Raw genomic sequence first — 20111 nt, forward strand, 5'->3', positions numbered from 1 at the left:
CAGAACCCTGGGGGACCCCACTTTCCACACCCGCCCAATCCGAGTACTCCCCATTAATCACCACCCTCTGGACTCTCCCCTGGAGCCAGGTCTCTATCCAGGTACTCACCTTATGATCCATACCTACCTTCCTTAGTTTGTACAGTAAGCGTTTGTGAGGAACGGTGTCAAAGGCCTTTGCGAAGTCCAGATACACTGGAGTTCAGGGTACAGGAGTCAGTAACGCACTGAGTGCAAAGGTCAGGAGTGTGCAACACAAAATGCAGGGAGTGTGTAAAAGTGTGTAAATAATGGAGTGCAGGGCTCAGGATTGTGCAACGATTCATGAGGGGACAACACATGGAACAGGTGCATGTAAAGCAGGAGCATGTAAAGCAGCATGTAGAGGTCAGGAATACGCAACTTACAAGTCAATGTACTCAGTAGAGCAAAAAAATTCCCTCCCCCCAATTTTCAGGCTGAGGGCATACATTGGTAGCCCATTCATTATGAATGGGTTGCCTTAACAGAACAAGTGTTAAAGCATTACAAATAACCTGAGAAATGTGAAATTTGCAGCATCACTTCCAAAAAAAATCTATCAGGTGGAAGAGATTGGCTCTGTGGCTGCAAGTATTGCAGCAAACCTCTAAAGTTCCCTGAAGAAACCAAGAGAGCTCACTGACATCACTCCGGACAGGAAAATAAACTCTATTCATAATAGAAACCAATAAAAGAGAGACAATACACAAAATTATTAATATTAAAGTAAACTGATTAAAACATTCAAACATAGAATTTTGTATTTGTATTATTTTCTTTCAAGTCATTGGATTCCCAACACATCAGATAACGTGTCATGTTTATAGGCAGCACATACATCCTCAGTGTGATGATCTGGGTGAGAACAGACAGTTCCCCAGTTTGGATGTTCTTGACAATTACTATCTGTTCCCCCCCAGAAACATCACTTTCTGCTTGTGTGATTGGTTTACTGATTTTCACAGAAGTCTGCCTAAGACACAAGTCATATTTCAGGCATTCCCTGGAACAAAAATGTCCTTTTTGGTGAGATATTTCCAATAGGAACATCTCTAAAGGGATGCAGGCCCAGCAAATTTCCTCAATAGTGCCCTTCAGCTGCACAGCTGATTGATAATTATGAAACCACCATTGGACCCACTCAGCACAGGAACAAACAGTGATTTCCTCAGAATAACAAAGGTAGGAATAAGCAACAAAGGTTTTTATAATACTTACAACTGACATAGATCACCCAGAAAGAATGTTTCTTTCTCATAGATCACCCAGAAAGAATGTTTCTTTCTCAACAAAAGTGGAGTTACGCTTTAAGGGGATGTAGCACTCTCCTAGGTAGGTGCTAAAAGAGAGTATAGTTTTTGGGTCTTTCTGCTTACCAGGAAGATTGCCAGGTAGATTTATAGTGCTCTCTGCTACCAGGGAGCAGGATCTATTGGTAGAGTCTGTTTCTGGTGCTCAGGTGCAGCTCAACTTGTCTGAATGTTTCACACTGGTCCAATAGGGAGGCATATTGGACAGTGGGAGGAAACCTGAGAAGTGAGGGCACAGGCATTGTGACAGCCCTGGTGATTGGCAGAGGCAAGTGCCTCGGTGCATGCTGGGTGACTGTATAAATGCCAAGGGCACATGTGCTCGGGATCTTCGGCTGGAGAGCAGGGTCCTGGAGGAAGGGGGCAGCTGCCCCTCCTCTGTAGAAGCTACAATGCTGCATTGGGTGGTTGACCTAAGGACCTGAAGTTAGAGAGGAGCTGAACCTAGAAGCCTTGCAGAGCTGACTGGAAGGGAGACACAAGGAAGAATCGGATTCTGCCTAAAGTGAGTACAAATCTGTGTTATTGGGCCTGTCCTATGAGGGCCAGTTCTTCATGTAGAAGAGTCAGTGTATAGGTGTCAGTCAAGGGGAAGCAAGAGAGTGTCCTGAAGATAAAGTAGTTGCATCAAGTCTGCTGCTAGAGAGAGCAAGAAGACTTAATTCATCCATACAATGGCAGTATGGTTTAAGCAGTTTTTCTGCTTCCACAAGTTGGGTGAGGCCAAGTGAGAGTTGTCCTTATCTACTGTGAACACTATACAATAAATACAAAAACTAAATACCCTGGGCTGTTTATTGAGTAACGAGCAAACGGGAGTAAGGAGGGATATGTGAAAGAAAGCCCCATGAACTGTCAAGCAGGTGCTTAAAGGAAGGCCTAAGAGGTCAACACACAGCAAGCCCTATGGAAACAGTGCTACATAAAGGAGGACCAATGCTGGACAACAGAGCTGGCTGTCATGCTGATTCAATGATACTGGAACTTTTTACTTCAAACATGTATGTACTGTAGATTGGACTTTTTGACATCAAATTGACTGTCTCAGGTCGGCATCTTAAAGTACTGAAGCCAATATCAGCCTCCTCCGTATACCACTCAGGAGAGATTTCCTTTAGAATAAACCCACCCAAGATTCTCTAACATGTGAGAATTTTCTCTGAAACTTTACGCATGACCTGATTCTGCAATAGTTATTTTTGACCACAGACCACGGCTAGTTAAGGCATTGCACCATTCTGTGGATGCCCGTTTTTGTTCCACCCATCACTGTACAGCTGTGTAACTAAAGTTTTCCTGGAAAAAAAATCTCCACTATGTAAAAGAAGGACCAAAAGTTCATCCCAACAATGCTAATTAAGACATGTATCCATTCATGTTTTCTTGGAAGAAGATATCATCGTCACTTTTTTGGCAAGCTGATACTCCCTATAATAAATGTTCACAGGCTATGCCCATGAATGGTGTTAGAAACATTTACAGCTTACAATTGATAGACATTTTGCAACGGTGCCATGGTTTCAGCAATCAGAGCACAGAGGTTGTGGTTCGTACCGCAGAGCTTTTAGAACAAAAAAAAAAGACACACAAATTACAAAGGTCTCTCACATATCTTCAACCCTACCTTAACCTTAGCCTTAGTGCTCCAAAGAAAAATAAAACTCAATCCGCAGGTTGATAACAGGCACCAGCACGTATCTCGTCTGCCCTCTCCTGACACTTTAGCACACTGAAAAAGTATAACTATGGTGGAACACAAGGAAAAATGTTACCGTAAAGGGTGGGCCACTCCCCTGTATATAATACACAAAAAAAAATGGGAGAAAAGAAGATGGGGTTTGAGGGCCCTAATGAGATGATTAAAATATACTGCGAGGCAACATATTTGTTAAAAACACATGTTTAACGAGTTTCCATATATAAAAAAGGCATGTATCAACATGCTCTATAGACGTACATACATTTAACATATGACATAACAAAAATTAAAAAAAACACACAAATTGGATAACCAAGTGGTGAGTTTCAATATAGAATGATGGAAATGGTCCCTGTGCAGCCAACGCGTTTCGCTTGGTTTTGCTTCTTCAGGGCTAAGAGACCAGAGAACCAGCTAGTGTTCCATTGAGTGCAGAGTCATAAGGCAGACAAAGTTTTTGTCGATAGACTGGTAGCATAGGCGAATACCAATAGTGCGTAATTTGCAGTGATGGTGTAATGATCTATTTGTATCCTTACATAGTGTATATGTACTTCAAAATGGAAGCACTGGGATGCCTATACAGCTACATACAGCACAAACACTATATTGATGTGCGTGTATAGTGCTCCAATATTTCATTAGTATTGGTTGTGATTAAACCATCTACTGCTTGTTGAAAAGGTATATGTATATTGCTCCCTTATCATTGAGACTGCAAAGTGGACAGGCAGGTAATTGTTTAGTTGATACTCCCAAGTAGGCAGCAAGCATCTTGATTAAGGTGGGAAGGATCAAGGGCCCAGAGGGTATTTTAAGTATTGGTCACAGACTTCCTTTTAAGGTGACCATCTCTGTGTGCCCATCCTGTTCTTATCCTGCCATTAATGTCCAAATGGTTTCTGGGAGAATAGCACCAAAGCCTGCTTCAATGGCTGTTTCTGTGTTTTATTTGGTTCTGCTGTTGCCCCAGCACCCCTAGCTTGACTACCAGTGCCACCAGGTCCCACGCTTCTAAGTATAGCTGGAAGAAATGTTAATGGAAGTAGTTAAAGCGGAGTTCCACCCTGGATTTTTTTTTTTTTTTTTAATACCCCCGGGACAGTCAGGGCTAGTGCATTCCACAATGGCTAGCCTCTGATCTGTCCCGGGTTGCACTTACCTGTTAGGACAAATACTTACCTTGCAAACGTCTTGTCCAGCGCTGCCATCTCAGATGTGGGCAGCTTGAAGCCAGCGCGTCCTCTTCGGCGTCTTCTTCCGCCTTCTTTGGTCCCACGATGCTCTGCGCCGGCCCCGACGTCACTTCCGGGTCGCGCGCGTCATCCCTCCACAGCTTCTGGGCATGCCCAGAAGCTGTTTAGAAGGGGATGACGCGCGCGACCCGGAACTGACGTCGGGGCCGGTGCAGGCGCAATGATTCCTGGGAGCTATGACGTCCAGCTCCCAGGAATCATTGCAGAGCCAGGAAGTGACGACGGGCCGCGGCCGAGGAAGGAGGAAGAAGGAAGTAAGGTAAGTATATTTTCTTCGCTACAAGGTAAGTAAAAAAAAAAAAAATATGCGATTATCCATTTGTTTTTCAGGTGACCCGGAGCGAGAAGATGGAGGTAAGTATAAAAATAGGGTGGAACTCCACTTTAAGGTAAGTTTTTTGGCCCCATCATCTTGTCAGGAGCTTCCCAAACAATTCCACACAAGATTCCATTATTTGCTGCTCTGCACTATGCACTTTTTGAGCCTGGTTTTGATTTTCTATAATAAAATTTGACCTCCAGTTTTCAAATTCCAAATTTCAGAAAGTTATGATTTTTTTAAAATAAAGAGGGCATACTTAAAGTGTTACTAAACCCACAACAGTAAAATCAGTCTGTATATGCAGTAAAGCATGCTTGTTATACTTACTGTGGAACCTAAGGGGTTAATCCTCTGTATTGTTTAAAAAGGCTGTTTGATTCTGTCTGCTCTGATCATCTCTTTCTTCCACTGACTCGAATATAAATCCTGATATTTACAGGCTGCACATGCTCAGTTTGGGGTGTTTTGCTAGGAGTTTTTTTTTCTTGGAAGTGTGCATGTGATCAGCACAGGACCAATCAGCACTGTTCAGACAGAGGGTCAGGGGTCCTGCATTCTCATAGGGTAATAGTGGGATAATGAAAACTCCTCCTACAAGCTTTACCAGACATTTATAGAAGTGACAAGACTGCTACATACTTCTGATGAAAAAAGGTATTTAGCAGTATATATTTACTATAATAATTGCATTTCTATGTTCTATGCTCTGTGGGAGACCCGATATAGTGAATGCAGGGTCCTGGATTTAGTAACACTTTAAATGCTCTGTGCAATGCTACTGCACAGAGCTGTCCCTTACTTCCTCTTCTGGAGTTCCCCACAGACACTGTCTGCTTCTTCCTCCTGTGGGTGCCCCATAGCATGCCATTTGCTTTGGCAGCACTCATGCAGGCCTGCACCTGAGCTGAGCTATGTGCATCCACAGACACACACAGCATGGCTTAGTAATGCCGCCTGCTCTCTTCTCACTATGGCTCCAACTGCTGCCCAGGTCTCTAGTGAGAACAGCTGCAGGACAGTGCTGGATAACTGACAGGACTGGGGTAAATGTTTTGGTGGAGGTTTGGGAGGACAGTTAGTGGGGAGGGAATGCATTAAGGTAAAAAACTGTTAAAGCGGAGCTCCACACAAATGGGGAAGCTCCACTTTTGGCACCTTTCGGGGGGGAGGGAGGAGCTGATACTGTCAAAACCACGTAGCCACTCCCACTTCCAGGTAAGATCGCCGCAATCGTTGTGCGACGTTCTACGAAATTTACAGCCCCTTCTCCTTCCCTCTTCACTGCCTTCTGAGAGACACACCCAGACGTACCAGAGTCCCAGAAGGTCCCAGAAGACAGCGGGACCATTTGTAAAGTGCAGCGTGACTCGCGCATGCGCAGTAGGAATCAGGCTGTGAAGCTGAAAGGCTTCATTTCCTGTTTCCCTTAGTGAAGATGCAGGCGCCTGCATTCGGAGTCAATGGATGGATGGGCTTAGGGTGCCGACATCGCGGTATCCCTGGACAGGTAAGTGTCTCTATAAAAAAAAGTCAGCAGCTACAGTATTTGAAGCTGCTGACTTTTATTTTTTTTATTTTACATGTAGCACAATTCCCATCCGTTTTGCTGGATATGGGTCCCCCTGGGTCACCGAGTGCAACAAAAGTACCCCTGAGCATGTTTCCCCAAGTATGAGCGCTGAGACAATGACCAGTCCAGTATCTTTTGGGTTTTTGTATGTATTTTGTAACTTGGATAGGAGAAGGGATGAGTGGGATACTCCTGGAACTAAACTATGCACAATTTGGTGGAGACACTTGAATAATGCTGTTTGGCGCTTACTTGACACTGGCTGAATGCCTATCAACGTTGACTTGACGCTGGTTAACGCTGGCCGGAAGCCTGTTAACTCTGACTTGACTTGAGACTGCTTTCTCACTAAAGAGGTCCTCTTTAAAGCTCCCCCTAAGCACTCCTGCTGAAGTAGCTATTTGAATACACTCCTGCACACTTCAGGGCCTGCACCGGCATCCTCTTTTCTCTCACTAATCTTCAGGGTTTAGACACTGGCACCCCCTTTCTCAGGCATAACTAATGGATAGCTGGCTCCTGGATCCCTTTGACCTTCTGGAGTGGCCCGCTCTCAGACAGACCCCTGGGCAGTTTGTCCACAGCACTCTGGATCCTTCCTGCAGCCCAGCTCAACCTTCGGTCCTCTAGGCCGACTGCCCAGGACACCCTCATATGCTCTAACAGGAGGAGAGACAGCTGTCACCCTCCTCCTGGGACTCTGCTTCCCGCCAAAGACCCCCTGTCACATGCTCCCCTCAGAATGATATTTTATCCCAGGGAGCACTGCAGCAAACTCCGCCCACTGAGACAGCTACAAGCCCTGGTGTGCTTGGCCAGGTTTCCTCCACTGTCCAATAAGAGCCCTCATTGGAAACAGTGGGGAGACTCCCCAGACTCAACAGATCACACCTGGAAACATGTGACAGCCTAACTAAATGATCAGGCCCCCCTGATAAGCAAACAGGGCCACATATATGCTTTTACCTAGCACCTACCTAGGAGGGTGCTACATACAGGCTGGAACTCTTCTTTCAAGTTATAACCACTTTAAGATCTGTGCCTAACCTCCCGAAACTGGAGCTAAGGGTTGCTTTAAAGTCTTCAACAAAACTGCTTAAAGCTTGTTGTCAGCTTTGCAAATGCATTGCAGAAAGGTCTAAACCAGTAATACAGTATATACCATTTTTTTTATTATGATTGTTATACTACTGTTAATTATCATTATGTATGTCACTATGTAATTCGATTTTAATGTACTGTCTTTTTCCTGCAGGTTCGAGTCTACATTGCGGCATTTTCAGCTGAAAAAAATGAATACGCCGACCTAATAGTCTTACGGTTCCTGTCTATGAATTCTATAGTAGATCCGTGGATGTTTATCATTTGTAGGACGTCAAAGTTCCACACTCATGTTCACAATCTATGTAGCAAAATTCACCAGCCAAGCAACACAAATTCTCAGCTACTTGAAGAAAGCACGAAAAGTTACTTGTAATGTAAATATTGACTGACAACGCCTGATGAGCTGGCCTGATGAAGGTTCCCTTCTTGGATTGTGGGAAGATTAGTAATGCATAAAACCTCAATGACATGGTTAACTCATAGACAATTATGAAGCTACCTAAACAAGCTATTGCTCCCAATAAATTAATACCTGGACAAACATTTCCTTCATGAGAAAAACTATGCAGACTTCTCTGCAGGATGCCCAGACTGGTCAAGTCATGGATGCACAGTAAACTATTTTAACAAGATGTAGCTGTTTAAATGTAAAGAGATGGATGTTGATGTATATTGTGACTATATATAAAATATATATGATAAAAATGTTTACATATTTGCTATTAATAAATTAATGTAAATCTTGAATGACAGAATACGATTCTGAAAGATATAAACCAGAAATAGATGGTCCTATTAAAGAATTGCTTTATAACAATAGTCAGGAGATGGAAAGGGGTTAGGAAAAAATGTAGATGGGTTATACAACGGGATGGAAAGATGATACAAAAATAAAAAATTTGATAACTATGAGATTGAATGGGGTTAGAAACAAATGTTGTAGATAGATGATATTACAGGATGGAATGGGGCTAGGAAGAGATGTAGTAGTAAATAGATTATATAATGGTATGGAATGGTGTTTGCAAGGCATGTATGGATAGATTTGACTATGAAATGGAATGGTGTTAAGGAAGAGATGTAGTGGAGGGGCTCAATTAGGAGATGGAGTGGGGTTAGGAATAGATGTAGTAGCTGGATTATATTGTTATATGCAATGGGGTTAGGAAGAGATGCTGTCAATGGATTATACCAGGTGATGGAATGGGGTTCGGAAAATATGTCATAAATGGATTATACTATGGGATGCAATGGGTATAAGAACAGGTGTAGAAGATGTAATATACTATGAGATAGAGTGCATGAAAGCAGAGCTCCAGCCACCCCCTCCAAAAATTAAAAGTCAGCAGCTACAAATACTGTAGCTGCTGACTTTTAATATTAGGACACTTACCTGTCCAGGGGTCCTGCGATGTCGGCACCCCAGTTGATTTTTCAATAGGCTGTCAGGTGCTACCACTGCCATTCCTTGTAAGGGAAACCAGCAGTGAAGCCTTGTGGCTTCACAACCGGTTCCCGACTGCGCATGCGACAAGCAAGCTTTATAAATGGCCAGGCGGTGGGGGAAGGAGGATGGGGCCAACCTTCCTGGGGCGAGGACCATTGGGAGGTCTCCCGGAAGTGGGGACGGGTACCTGTCAAAAACATGTACCCACTCCCCCCTGATAGGTGCCAAATGTGACACCGGAGGGGGGGGGGGACAGTAAGCAAACAAGCAGAGCTTCCATTTTTGGGTGAAGCTCTGCTTTAACCACTTTACAACCGGAGGATTTTGCTGTCTTCCGTCCAGGCCACTTTTTGCGATTCGGCGCTGTGCAACTTCAACTGACAATTGCGCGGTCGTGCGACGCCGTACCCAAACGAAATTTACGTCCTTTTTTTCCCACAAACAGAGCTTTCTTTTGGTGGTATTTGATCACCTGTGCGATTTTTACTTTTTGCGCTATAAACAAAAAAAGAGCATTTATTTTGAAAAAATAACAATATTTTTCACATTTTTTTATATGAAATTCCCCCCAAAAAAGATGTAAAAACCAATTTTTTTAAAAGTTTTTGGCCAATTTGTTTTATGCTACATATGTTTGGTAAAAAAAATCGCAATAAGCGTATTTTGATTGGTTTGCGCAAAAGTTATTGCGTTTACTAACAAAGGGAAAGATTTCTGTCATTTTTGGTGTTTTTTTTTTAACGCGTAATGGCGGCGATCTGCGATTTTTTTTTGCGGGACTGCGACATTGCGGCGGACAGACCGGACCCCTGACTGACATTTTTGACACTTTTGGGGGTACCAGTGACATTACTGCAGTAATCAGTGCTATATATATGCACTGTTACTGTAAAAATGACACTGGCAGTGAAGGGGTTAATTTTATTGGAGAGGGAGGGGTTAATGTATGCCTGGTGCTTACTGACGTGTAGGGGGGGAGGTGACTATGTGATTCATGGACAGATCGGATGTCCAGCTATGCTGAACAGTCCGATCTGTCACTCCCTGTCACTATGGAGATCCGCCCGCTGTGTTTACATACAGCGGGCGGATCTCCAGACTCGATCCCCGACGATCGGGTAAGAGCAGCGGCGATCGCCGCTGCTCCTCCCCTGGCCCGACTCCCGCTGTGAATGAAAACAGCGGGAGCGAGCCTCCGGCGGCGCGCAAGCGCCGCCCAGAAGGGGAGGAGTCCAGTCACGTTAATACTACGTGGCTGGACGATAACGAACCACTCTGCCGCAGTAGTATTACTGTGAGCGGTTGCAGAGTGATTAAGGAAGAGATGCAGTGGATTTATTATACTAGGTAAAAGAATGGAGTTAGGAAGAGATGTAGTAGATGGATTACACTATGGAATGGAATGGGGTTAGGAAGAGATGCAGTAGATGGATTGTACTATGGGATGGAATGGGGATGGGAATAGATGTAGTAGAGATTGATTATACTAGGTGATGGAATGGGGTTAGGAAGAGATGTCGTAGATGGATTATACTAGGTGATGGAATGGGGTTCATAAATATGTATAGATTGTGTAATATTGGGGGGTGTTTAGCTCAGTGGTAGATGCCACTTTTGTGTAGTGAGTCCACCTCACACAGGCATTATCGTTAAGGGCCTGGTAGCCCATGTTTATTGAAAGGGAAAAACAAAACAAAAGTACATCCAAAATTCCCAGGGGTTTCAACTTCATTCAGCAACCATAAAGGAAAACATAACAAGTCACCTGGCTCTGGTCAGCAGTACCTCTGCATGCTCCCAACAGACTTCTGGATTCCCTCCAGCCCCTGGACTCACTGGCTTCCTCAGTCTCCCAGTCTTTCGTAGCTGGCCAGCCTTTCCCAGTCCCAGCATTAAACCCCCCTCACACAGGCTGCATTCTCCAACAGTGGGGACAGATTTCCTGACAGGGATCCGTCTTCCAACAGCAGCCACTGCTCCAACTCCCACCACTTACTGCTGTCACCAGCCCATCGTTATCAAATTACTAGTCACTACTCATCTGGAATATTCAGTTCAGTTTTGGGCACCAGTTCAAAAAAATTATATTGGGGAACTGGAGAAAGGGCAGAGAAGAGCAACCAAACTGATAAGAGGCATGGGGGAGCTCAGCTATGAGGAAAGATTAGAGGAACTGAATGTATTTTCTCTTGTGAAGAGGAGATCAACATGTGCAAATACATAGGTGGTCCGTATAGTGAACTTGGTGTTGAGTTATTCACTTTAACTCCCTTAGCGGTATCCCAGAGCGTGACTCGGGGTGGATTTTTCATGCTACTATCGGTATCCCCGAGTCACGCTCAGGGTGGGTGTGCAGAGCCTGCAGCGGGGTTCCTTACCTTCTTCTGGCAATCCAGTGATGATCTCCCATTGCTGTGATCGCCGCTGAGATCCCCGCCGCTCGTCCGTCACTCTGATGACTTTCTGGTTCCGTTTCCTGCAGCAGCAATGGTGCATGGGAGCAGGACTGGGAGGAAAATTCAAAAGTTGCACCAACACAATCACAAAAAAAAAAATGTAAATATATATATAGTAGACATCCCAGATGTGATAAATTTGAAACACAAACGCATGAATTATAACCTAATCGATAATATAATTTTATTATATAATATATTATATATATATATATATATATATATATATATATATATATATAAAATATATTATATATAATAAAATTATATTATCGATTAGATTATAATTCATGCGTTTGTGTTTCAAATTTATCACATCTGGGATGTCTACTAGAGTCTTGTTTTGGTCAGGTTTAAGTCAGTAATTACTATAATACATAACGCCAAATTTCCATGCAAAAAATTGTACCGGCAGGGAGGTTAAGGTCATCACAGAGGACAGGGGGGCATTCTTTAACTCAAGAGGAAAAGAGATTTACGTCTCCAAATACGGAAAGGTTTCTGCATAGTAAGAGCTGTGAAAATGTGGAATAGGCTCCCTCAAGCGCCGGTTCTGTCCATCCAGCTCACTAGATTGCTTTAAAAAAGACTTGAATTCTTTCCTAAATGTGCATAATATAACTGGATACTAACCGTTATGGGTAAAGTTGATCCAGGGAATATTCGATTGCCTTCCCCTGCTGGAGCAAATTGGGTCATGCTTTGGGATTTTCTGCCTTCCTCTGGATCAACTGTGGGTATAGGATTGTATTTTTTTCCCCTTTTATTGGTAGAACTAGATGGACTTGTGTCTTTTTTCAACCAGACTAACTATATAACTATGTTATATGGGCGAGGAGAACCTGGGCACACACCCTGCTGGCTGTCCAGAACACCCGGACACAGGGTTTGAGATTCCGTCCCACCCAAGACTCTTTGGAATCTCCCAACTACAGTGCCCCATCCGGAAATAGCAAAAACTGGAGAAAGCTACCAGAGCAACTTTCTCCTCTCAAAATAAGTGCTCTGTAGCCCTGCCCATACAAGTGTCCTTTATAAATCTATTTTTGTAGAATCCCAGTGGATTATACAATGGGATGGAATGGGGATAGGAGGAGATGCAGTAGACGGATTGTACTATTGTACTATGGGACGGAATGAGGATAGGAAGAGATGCCGTAGACGGATTGTACTATTGTACTATGGGACGGAATGAGGATAGGAAGAGATGCCGTAGACGGATTGTACTATTGTACTATGGGACGGAATGAGGATAGGAAGAGATGCAGTAGACAGATTGTACTATTGTACTATGGGACGGAATGAGGATAGGAAGAGATGCAGTAGATGGATTGTACTATTGTACTATAGCACGGAATGAGGATAGGAAGAGATGCAGTAGATGGATTGTACTATGGGATAGAATGAGGTTTGGAATAAATGCACGTAGTAGATATGTTATACTATGGAATAGAATGGGGTTAAAGCGGAGTTCCACCCGAAAACGAAAGTTCGTTCCATCTTCTTGGTCCGGGTCACCTGAAAAACAAATGCATGATCGCAATTTTTTTTTTTTTTTTACTTACCTTGTTTAGAAGATAATATACTTACCTTACTTCCTCTTCCTCCCTCGGCGGCCACGGTGAGTCGTCACTTCCTGGCTTGCAATGATTCCTGGGAGCTGAACGTCATCGCTCCCAGGAATCAATGCGCCTGCACCGGCCCCGACGTCAGTTCCGGTGCAGGCGCCGTCATACCTTGCTAAACAGCTTCTGGGCATGCCCAGAAGCTGTGCAGGGATGACGCTGCAGACCCGGAAGTGACGGCGGGGCCGGCGCAGTGCATCGTGGGACCGAAGAGGACGGAAGAGGACGCAGAAGAGGATCTTTGGATTTCTTCTTGCAGGTAAGTGCAACCCGGGACAGTTCAGAGGCTATCCATTGTGTAATGCACTATTTTATGTATTTTTTTGTTTTTTAGGTGGAACTCCGCTTTAAGAAGAGATGTAGTAGATATAATATACTAGGGGATGGAATGTGGTTGGGAAGAGATGTAGTAGATGGATTACACTATAGGATGAAATGGGGTTAGGAAGAAATGTAGTAGATGTATTAGATTATGAGATTGAATGGGGTTAAGAAGAGATGCAGTAGATGGATTTGTACTATGGGATGGAGTGGGGTTGGGAAGAAATGTAGTGGATCTATTGTAAAATGTAATGTTATAAAATGTAATAAGGCTAGGTAAAGATGTAGGTAATGCAAAATACCAGGGCATGGAATAGAGTTACTAATTGATGAGTTCGAAGATTGAAGCTATGGAAATAAAAGGGTTCAGAAAAAAGTTAAATACTTTAAAAAAAGAAAATAAATGAGAGGCAGGGAAGTTGTTGAAGCTTTCTGGTCATAAAAGTGATGGTACACTTTTTTGAAACTCCTGAAAAGGACAGCAAGGATCGTTTCACACAAAGGTGAAAAGCCATTTAATCCAATTATAGATTTATTAAAACATAATTCAAAATTTTTTTTTTGCATGCAACTCATTTAAAGTAATATTAAACTCTTGGCATTTTTTAACACATTGAGCACAGTAAATAAAACATTCCCCTGTAAAGTATTTCTTTATTCTTACCCCAGCACTTTATGTTCACTACTTTAAGTGCTGCTAGCTCCTGCTTTCTCATTGTTGCTTCTCTGAACTTCTGGTCATCACAGGAAATAGCAGTGGACAGTACAGTCTCCTACCAGTCTGTTAGCATGGAGAGGGGGGGGAGCAGGGTTGTTCCTTGCCATCTTAGGCTATGTGGCTGTGTGATTATGTTGATGCACACAATGCAGGGAGACACAACTCTAGTCCCTTCATGCAGAGGGAAAATCATAGGATCCTGCAAAAAAAAAAAAAAGAAAGCCACCCTAAAACAGGAAACCTGGGGAATATATCATGCCACCAGCCTAAACTGGAACATGGACAAGGATTAAAAGATAAACAAAAGCTGAATATTTAGTAAGTGAGTAAAATGGCTCTAAAAGATAACCTTTTTTTTAATTAAAATAATAAACATATTATCTATAAAGGACTGAAAATAAATGTAAAACAAATATATCAATCACCCAGCGCTTCGGAACAAATTATATATAGGTAAACAATATTAATGTACAATCAATAATAATTAAACCATTTATGGTGAAGCTGCTGCCTCATAAACCATAATCATATAAAAGGATATGTATAACACCTCCAAGATGCTAGTCAGCGTATAGGGTTAGACACATAAGCAGCGCTATTATTAATAACTATATCCTCAAAGGAAATATAGAGAAACCTAAATTAGGTGAGTCCATAGATGAACACAGTCCAAAAGGAAAGGGTGATAGTTCACCACGAAGTATAGTCAGCTCATGCACCTTCACTGCACCACGTGCCCAATCCCTTAGGTATAATTCACTCACCAGAAATATATATATATTGTGCCTTTATATCCACCAACTCAGCCAGCAAGCTCCCAATCCCCTGTAAAATTGGACCACCGCCACTGCAGGTCAGCTCAATGAAGTATTCCAATTATACACCTGTGCCTCCAAATCCTCCAAGGGGGCACAGCAAATTTACACTGTTAGGGTCCTTTCACACGGGGCGGACCGGTTTTTGATCCGCTCCTGCATTTTTTTATTTTTTATTTTTATGGACAGGGATGACACAAGTGTCATCCGGTCCGTATGTCCGTTTATCATCCCATCCGTTTGGGGACGATAAACGGATATAATGTATGTCAATGGAATTGCGGATGTTAGCGGATGACACAGCTGACATCCGTTTTTGCGTCCGTTACGTTTCTTTAAACAGAAGAAAAATAGGGTTCCTTTCCGTTCCAAAAATTGGAACTGATAGGAAAGGACGCAACATCCGCTGACATCCGCAATCCCATTGACATGCATTATGTCTGTTTTTCATCCGCAAAAAAATGGGATGAAAAACGGACATACGGACCGTCCGCCAGTGTGAAAGGACCCTAATATAAGCTGTACACTCACTACTTTACATTGTAGCAACGTGTAATTTCTTCTGTGTTGTCACATGAAAAGATATAATAAAATATTCACAAAAATGTGAGGGGTGTACTCACTTTTGTGAGATACTGTATGTAGTTCAAGTCTTTATTTAGCGGTTTGCCAATTCAGCTTTATAGGAACTGAATTTGATATCAAATTAAAAACTATTTATACTTACACCCCAGTTACCTGTAGCAAAACTTAGAAGAAAAAAAACTTTTACTTTATTTTGTTGTTATTGCAGTGATAAAATGTGGTTTTCCTGTGTAATTCCCATATAATAGATTCTTTTTTTTTTTTTTAAAACACCCTTCTGTTAAAGATAAAAATGTATGGTATTGTTCACTTATACAGAAGCTCAATGTTTTTCTCAGAAAAGCAGTGGAACTTCAGAATAGCCCTTGCAGTTTAGATCTCTTCCTGATAAGATTAGTCAAGAAGAGATAGTGGTGAACAAAACTTATTGATCTGGAAACATTCAGGGGTGGACCCCAAGGTTAAGAGTTCTTAGATATGTGCCTTGTGATCTAATCTTTTTATTTATGGGAAAGGAAAATATAAAATTCAGTGTTATGTAATGATGTGTATACAGTAAGTTCTTAAAATGTAATGGAAAGAAGAGAAACCTTAAAGAGTCCAATAACAATATACACTGCTCAAAAAATTAAAGGAACACTTTGAAAACACATCAGATCTCACTGGGGAAAAATCTCATGCTGGATATCTTTTGTGCATTGTCGTGCACCAGGAGGAACCCAGGACCCACTACACCAGCGTAGGGTCTGACAATGGGTCCAATAATTTTATCTCAATACCTAATAGCAGTCAGGGTGTCATTATCAAGCCTATAGAGGTCTGTGCGTCCCTCCATTGACATGTTTCCCCAGACATCACTGACCCACCACCACACCGGTCATGCTGAAGGATGTTACAGGCAGCATAACGTTCTCCACGCCTTCTCATTTCATGTCTGTCACATGTGCTCAGGGTGAACCTTCTCTCATCTGTTAAAAACACAGGGCACCAGTGGCGGACCTGCCAATTCTGGTGTTCAATGGCAAATGCCAATCAAGCTCCACAGTCCCGGGCAGTGAGCACAGGGCCCACTCCGGCCCTCAGGCCACCCTCATGAATTCTGTTTCTGATTGTTTGGTCAGAGACATTCACACCAGTGACCTGCTAGAGGTCATTTTGTAAGGCTCTGCCAGTGCTTATCCTGTTCCTGATTGCACAAAGAAGCAGATACCAGTCAGTGGCGGCTGGTGAAGTTTTAAGATGGGGGGGCGCAAGACCCCGCCCTTCTATTTTGACCCCTCCCATTTATCAGAAGCCCCACCCCTTATAGACTCCACCCATTTTGTCCCCTATATTTTGCTTGCGTGAACAAATTCTCCCAATATATCACATATTAAGGGGTCTCTCAGTACTAGTATATCCCATAATAGGGAGCAGGGGCCCTATTATGGGATATACTGTGAGAGACACCCTATTATGGGATACACTGACTGAGAGTGGCACAAACCCCACAGTACAGACCCTCTAGCACAAACCCCACAGTACAGACCCCCTAGCACAAACCCCACAGTACAGGCCCCCTAGCACTAATCCCACAGTACATGCCCCCTTTCAATGTAGTGACCAATGTACATGCCCCCTTTCAATGCAGTGACCAGCGTACATGCCCCCTTTCAATGCAGTGACCAGCGTACATGCCCCCTTTCAATGCAGTGACCAGCGTACATGCCCCCTTTCAATGTAGTGACCAGCATACAGGCCCCCTTTCAATGTATTGACCAGCGTACAGGCCCCCTTTCAATGCAGTGACCAGCGTACATGCCCCCTTTCAATGTAGTAACTAGCATACAGGCCCCCTTTCAATGTAGTGACCAGCGTACAGACCCCCTTTCAATGTAGTGACCAGCGTACATGCCCCCTTTCAATGTAGTGACCAGCATACATGCCCCTTTCAATTAAGTGACCAGCGTACATGCCCCCTTTCAATGTAGTGACCAGCGTACGTGCCCCCTTTCAATGTAGTGACCAGCGTACAGGCCCCCTTTCAATGTAGTGACCAGTATACATGCCCCCTTTCAATGTAATGACCAGCGTACAGGCCCCCTTTCAATGCAGTGACCAGCGTACATGCCCCTTTCAATGCAGTGACCAGCGTACATGCCCCTTTCAATGCAGTGACCAGCGTACATGCCCCTTTCAATGCAGTGACCAGCATACATGCCCCCTTTCAATGTACTGACCAGCGTACATGCCCCTTTCAATGTAGTGACCAGCGTACATGCCCCCTTTCAATGTACTGACCAGCGTACATGCCCCTTTCAATGTAGTGACCAGCGTACATGCCCCTTTCAATGCAGTGACCAGTATACATGCCCCCTTTCAATGTAGTGACCAGCGTACATGCCCCTTTCAATGTAGTGACCAGCATACATGCCCCTTTCAATGCAGTGACCAGCGTACATGCCCCTTTCAATGCAGTGACCAGCGTACATGCCCCTTTCAATGCAGTGACCAGCGTACATGCCCCCTTTCAATGTAGTGACCAGCGTACATGCCCCTTTCAATGCAGTGACCAGTATACATGCCCCCTTTCAATGTAGTGACCAGCGTACATGCCCCTTTCAATGTAGTGACCAGCATACATGCCCCTTTCAATGCAGTGACCAGCGTACATGCCCCTTTCAATGTAGTGACCAGCGTACATGCCCCTTTCAATGCAGTGACCAGCGTACATGCCCCTTTCAATGCAGTGACCAGTATACATGCCCCCTTTCAATGTAGTGACCAGCGTACATGCCCCTTTCAATGTAGTGACCAGCATACATGTCCCTTTCAATGCAGTGACCAGCGTACATGCCCCTTTCAATGCAGTGACCAGCGTACATGCCCCTTTCAATGCAGTGACCAGCGTACATGCCCCCTTTCAATGTACTGACCAGCGTACATGCCCCTTTCAATGCAGTGACCAGCGTACATGCCCCCTTTAAATGTAGTGACCAGCGTACATGCCCCCTTTCAATGTAGTGACCAGCGTACATGCCCCTTTCAATGCAGTGACCAGCGTACATGCCCCTTTCAATGCAGTGACCAGCGTACATGCCCCCTTTCAATGTAGTGACCAGCGTACATGCCCCTTTCAATGCAGTGACCAGTATACATGCCCCCTTTCAATGTAGTGACCAGCGTACATGCCCCTTTCAATGTAGTGACCAGCGTACATGCCCCTTTCAATGCAGTGACCAGCGTACATGCCCCTTTCAATGCAGTGACCAGCGTACATGCCCCTTTCAATGCAGTGACCAGCGTACATGCCCCTTTCAATGCAGTGACCAGCGTACATGCCCCCTTTCAATGTACTGACCAGCGTACATGCCCCTTTCAATGCAGTGACCAGCGTACATGCCCCCTTTCAATGTAGTGACCAGCGTACATGCCCCCTTTCAATGTAGTGACCAGCGTACATGCCCCTTTCAATGCAGTGACCAGCGTACCTGCCCCCTTTCAATGTAGTGACCAGCGTACATGCCCCTTTCAATGCAGTGACCAGTATACATGCCCCCTTTCAATGTAGTGACCAGCGTACATGCCCCTTTCAATGTAGTGACCAGCATACATGCCCCTTTCAATGCAGTGACCAGCGTACATGCCCCTTTCAATGCAGTGACCAGCGTACACGCCCCCTTTCAATGTAGTGACCAGCGTACATGCCCCCTTTCAATGCAGTGACCAGTATACATGCCCCCTTTCAATGTAGTGACCAGCGTACATGCCCCTTTCAATGTAGTGACCAGCATACATGCCCCTTTCAATGCAGTGACCAGCGTACATGCCCCTTTCAATGCAGTGACCAGCGTACACGCCCCCTTTCAATGTAGTGACCAGCGTACATGCCCCCTTTCAATGTAGTGACCAGCGTACATGCCCCCTTTCAATGTAGTGACCAGCATACATGCCCCTTTCATCCATCCATGATGATATATATAATGATATCTGCACACTCTGGTCTGGGCCCGGCCTGGGTAACTTGATATTATTCTTGCACCGTGACCTGCCTGTACCTACCTGTTCTGGCCTGGGTCTATCCATCCATCATGGATGAATGGACCCATGCCAGGCCAGAACAGGTAGGTACAGGCAGGTCACGGTGCAAGAATAATATCAAGTTACCCAGGCCGGGCCCAGACCAGAGTGTGCAGATATCATTATCATCATGGATGGATGGATGGACCCAGGCCAGGCCAGAACAGGTAGGTACAGGCAGGTCACGGTGCAAGAATAATATCCCAAGCCAGGCCCAGACCAGAGTGTGCAGATATCATTATATATATATATATAGATATATATATATATATCTATATATCATCATGGATGGATGGATCATCCATCCATCCATGATGATATATATAATGATATCTGCACACTCTGGTCTGGGCCCGGCCTGGGTAACTTGATAAATCTTGCACCGTGACCTGCCTGTACCTACCTGTTCTGGCCTGCGTCCATCCATCCATCCATCCATGATGATGATATCTGCAGCAGATATCATTATCATCATGGATGGCATGGCAGGCAATGGCATGGCATGGATGGCAGGCAATGGATGGCATGGCATGGATGGCAGGCAATGGATGGCAATGGCATGGCACGGATGGCAGGCAATGGATGGCATGGCATGGATGGCAGGCAATGGATGGCAATGGCATGGCACGGATGGCAGGCAATGGATGGCAATGGCATGGCACGGATGGCAGGCAATATATGGCATGGCATGGATGGCAGGCAATGGATGGCATGGCATTGATGGCAGGCAATGGATGGCAGGCAATGGCAAGGCATGCATTTTTTTGTGGAGTGGACAGAGGCCTGAGGAGGAGGAGGACTGA

The 20111-nt window shown here is 44.3% G+C and overlaps 1 protein-coding gene across 1 annotated transcript in view; it reads left to right on the plus strand.

Moving 5' to 3' along the window:
* LOC309543237 (prostaglandin D2 receptor-like) overlaps nucleotides 1-7997 on the plus strand; it is a 115438-nt gene extending 107441 nt beyond the window's left edge. The window contains exon 2 of the mRNA XM_082242687.1: nucleotides 7434-7997. Coding sequence (XP_082098813.1) covers nucleotides 7434-7655 — 222 coding nt within the window. The 3' untranslated portion in view covers nucleotides 7656-7997. The remainder of the gene's footprint in view (nucleotides 1-7433) is intronic.
* Nucleotides 7998-20111: the final 12114 nt, after the last annotated feature.

Source organism: Pelophylax lessonae, assembly GCF_965119305.1.
Source record: "Pelophylax lessonae genome assembly, chromosome: 13".
NCBI lineage: Eukaryota > Metazoa > Chordata > Amphibia > Anura > Ranidae > Pelophylax > Pelophylax lessonae.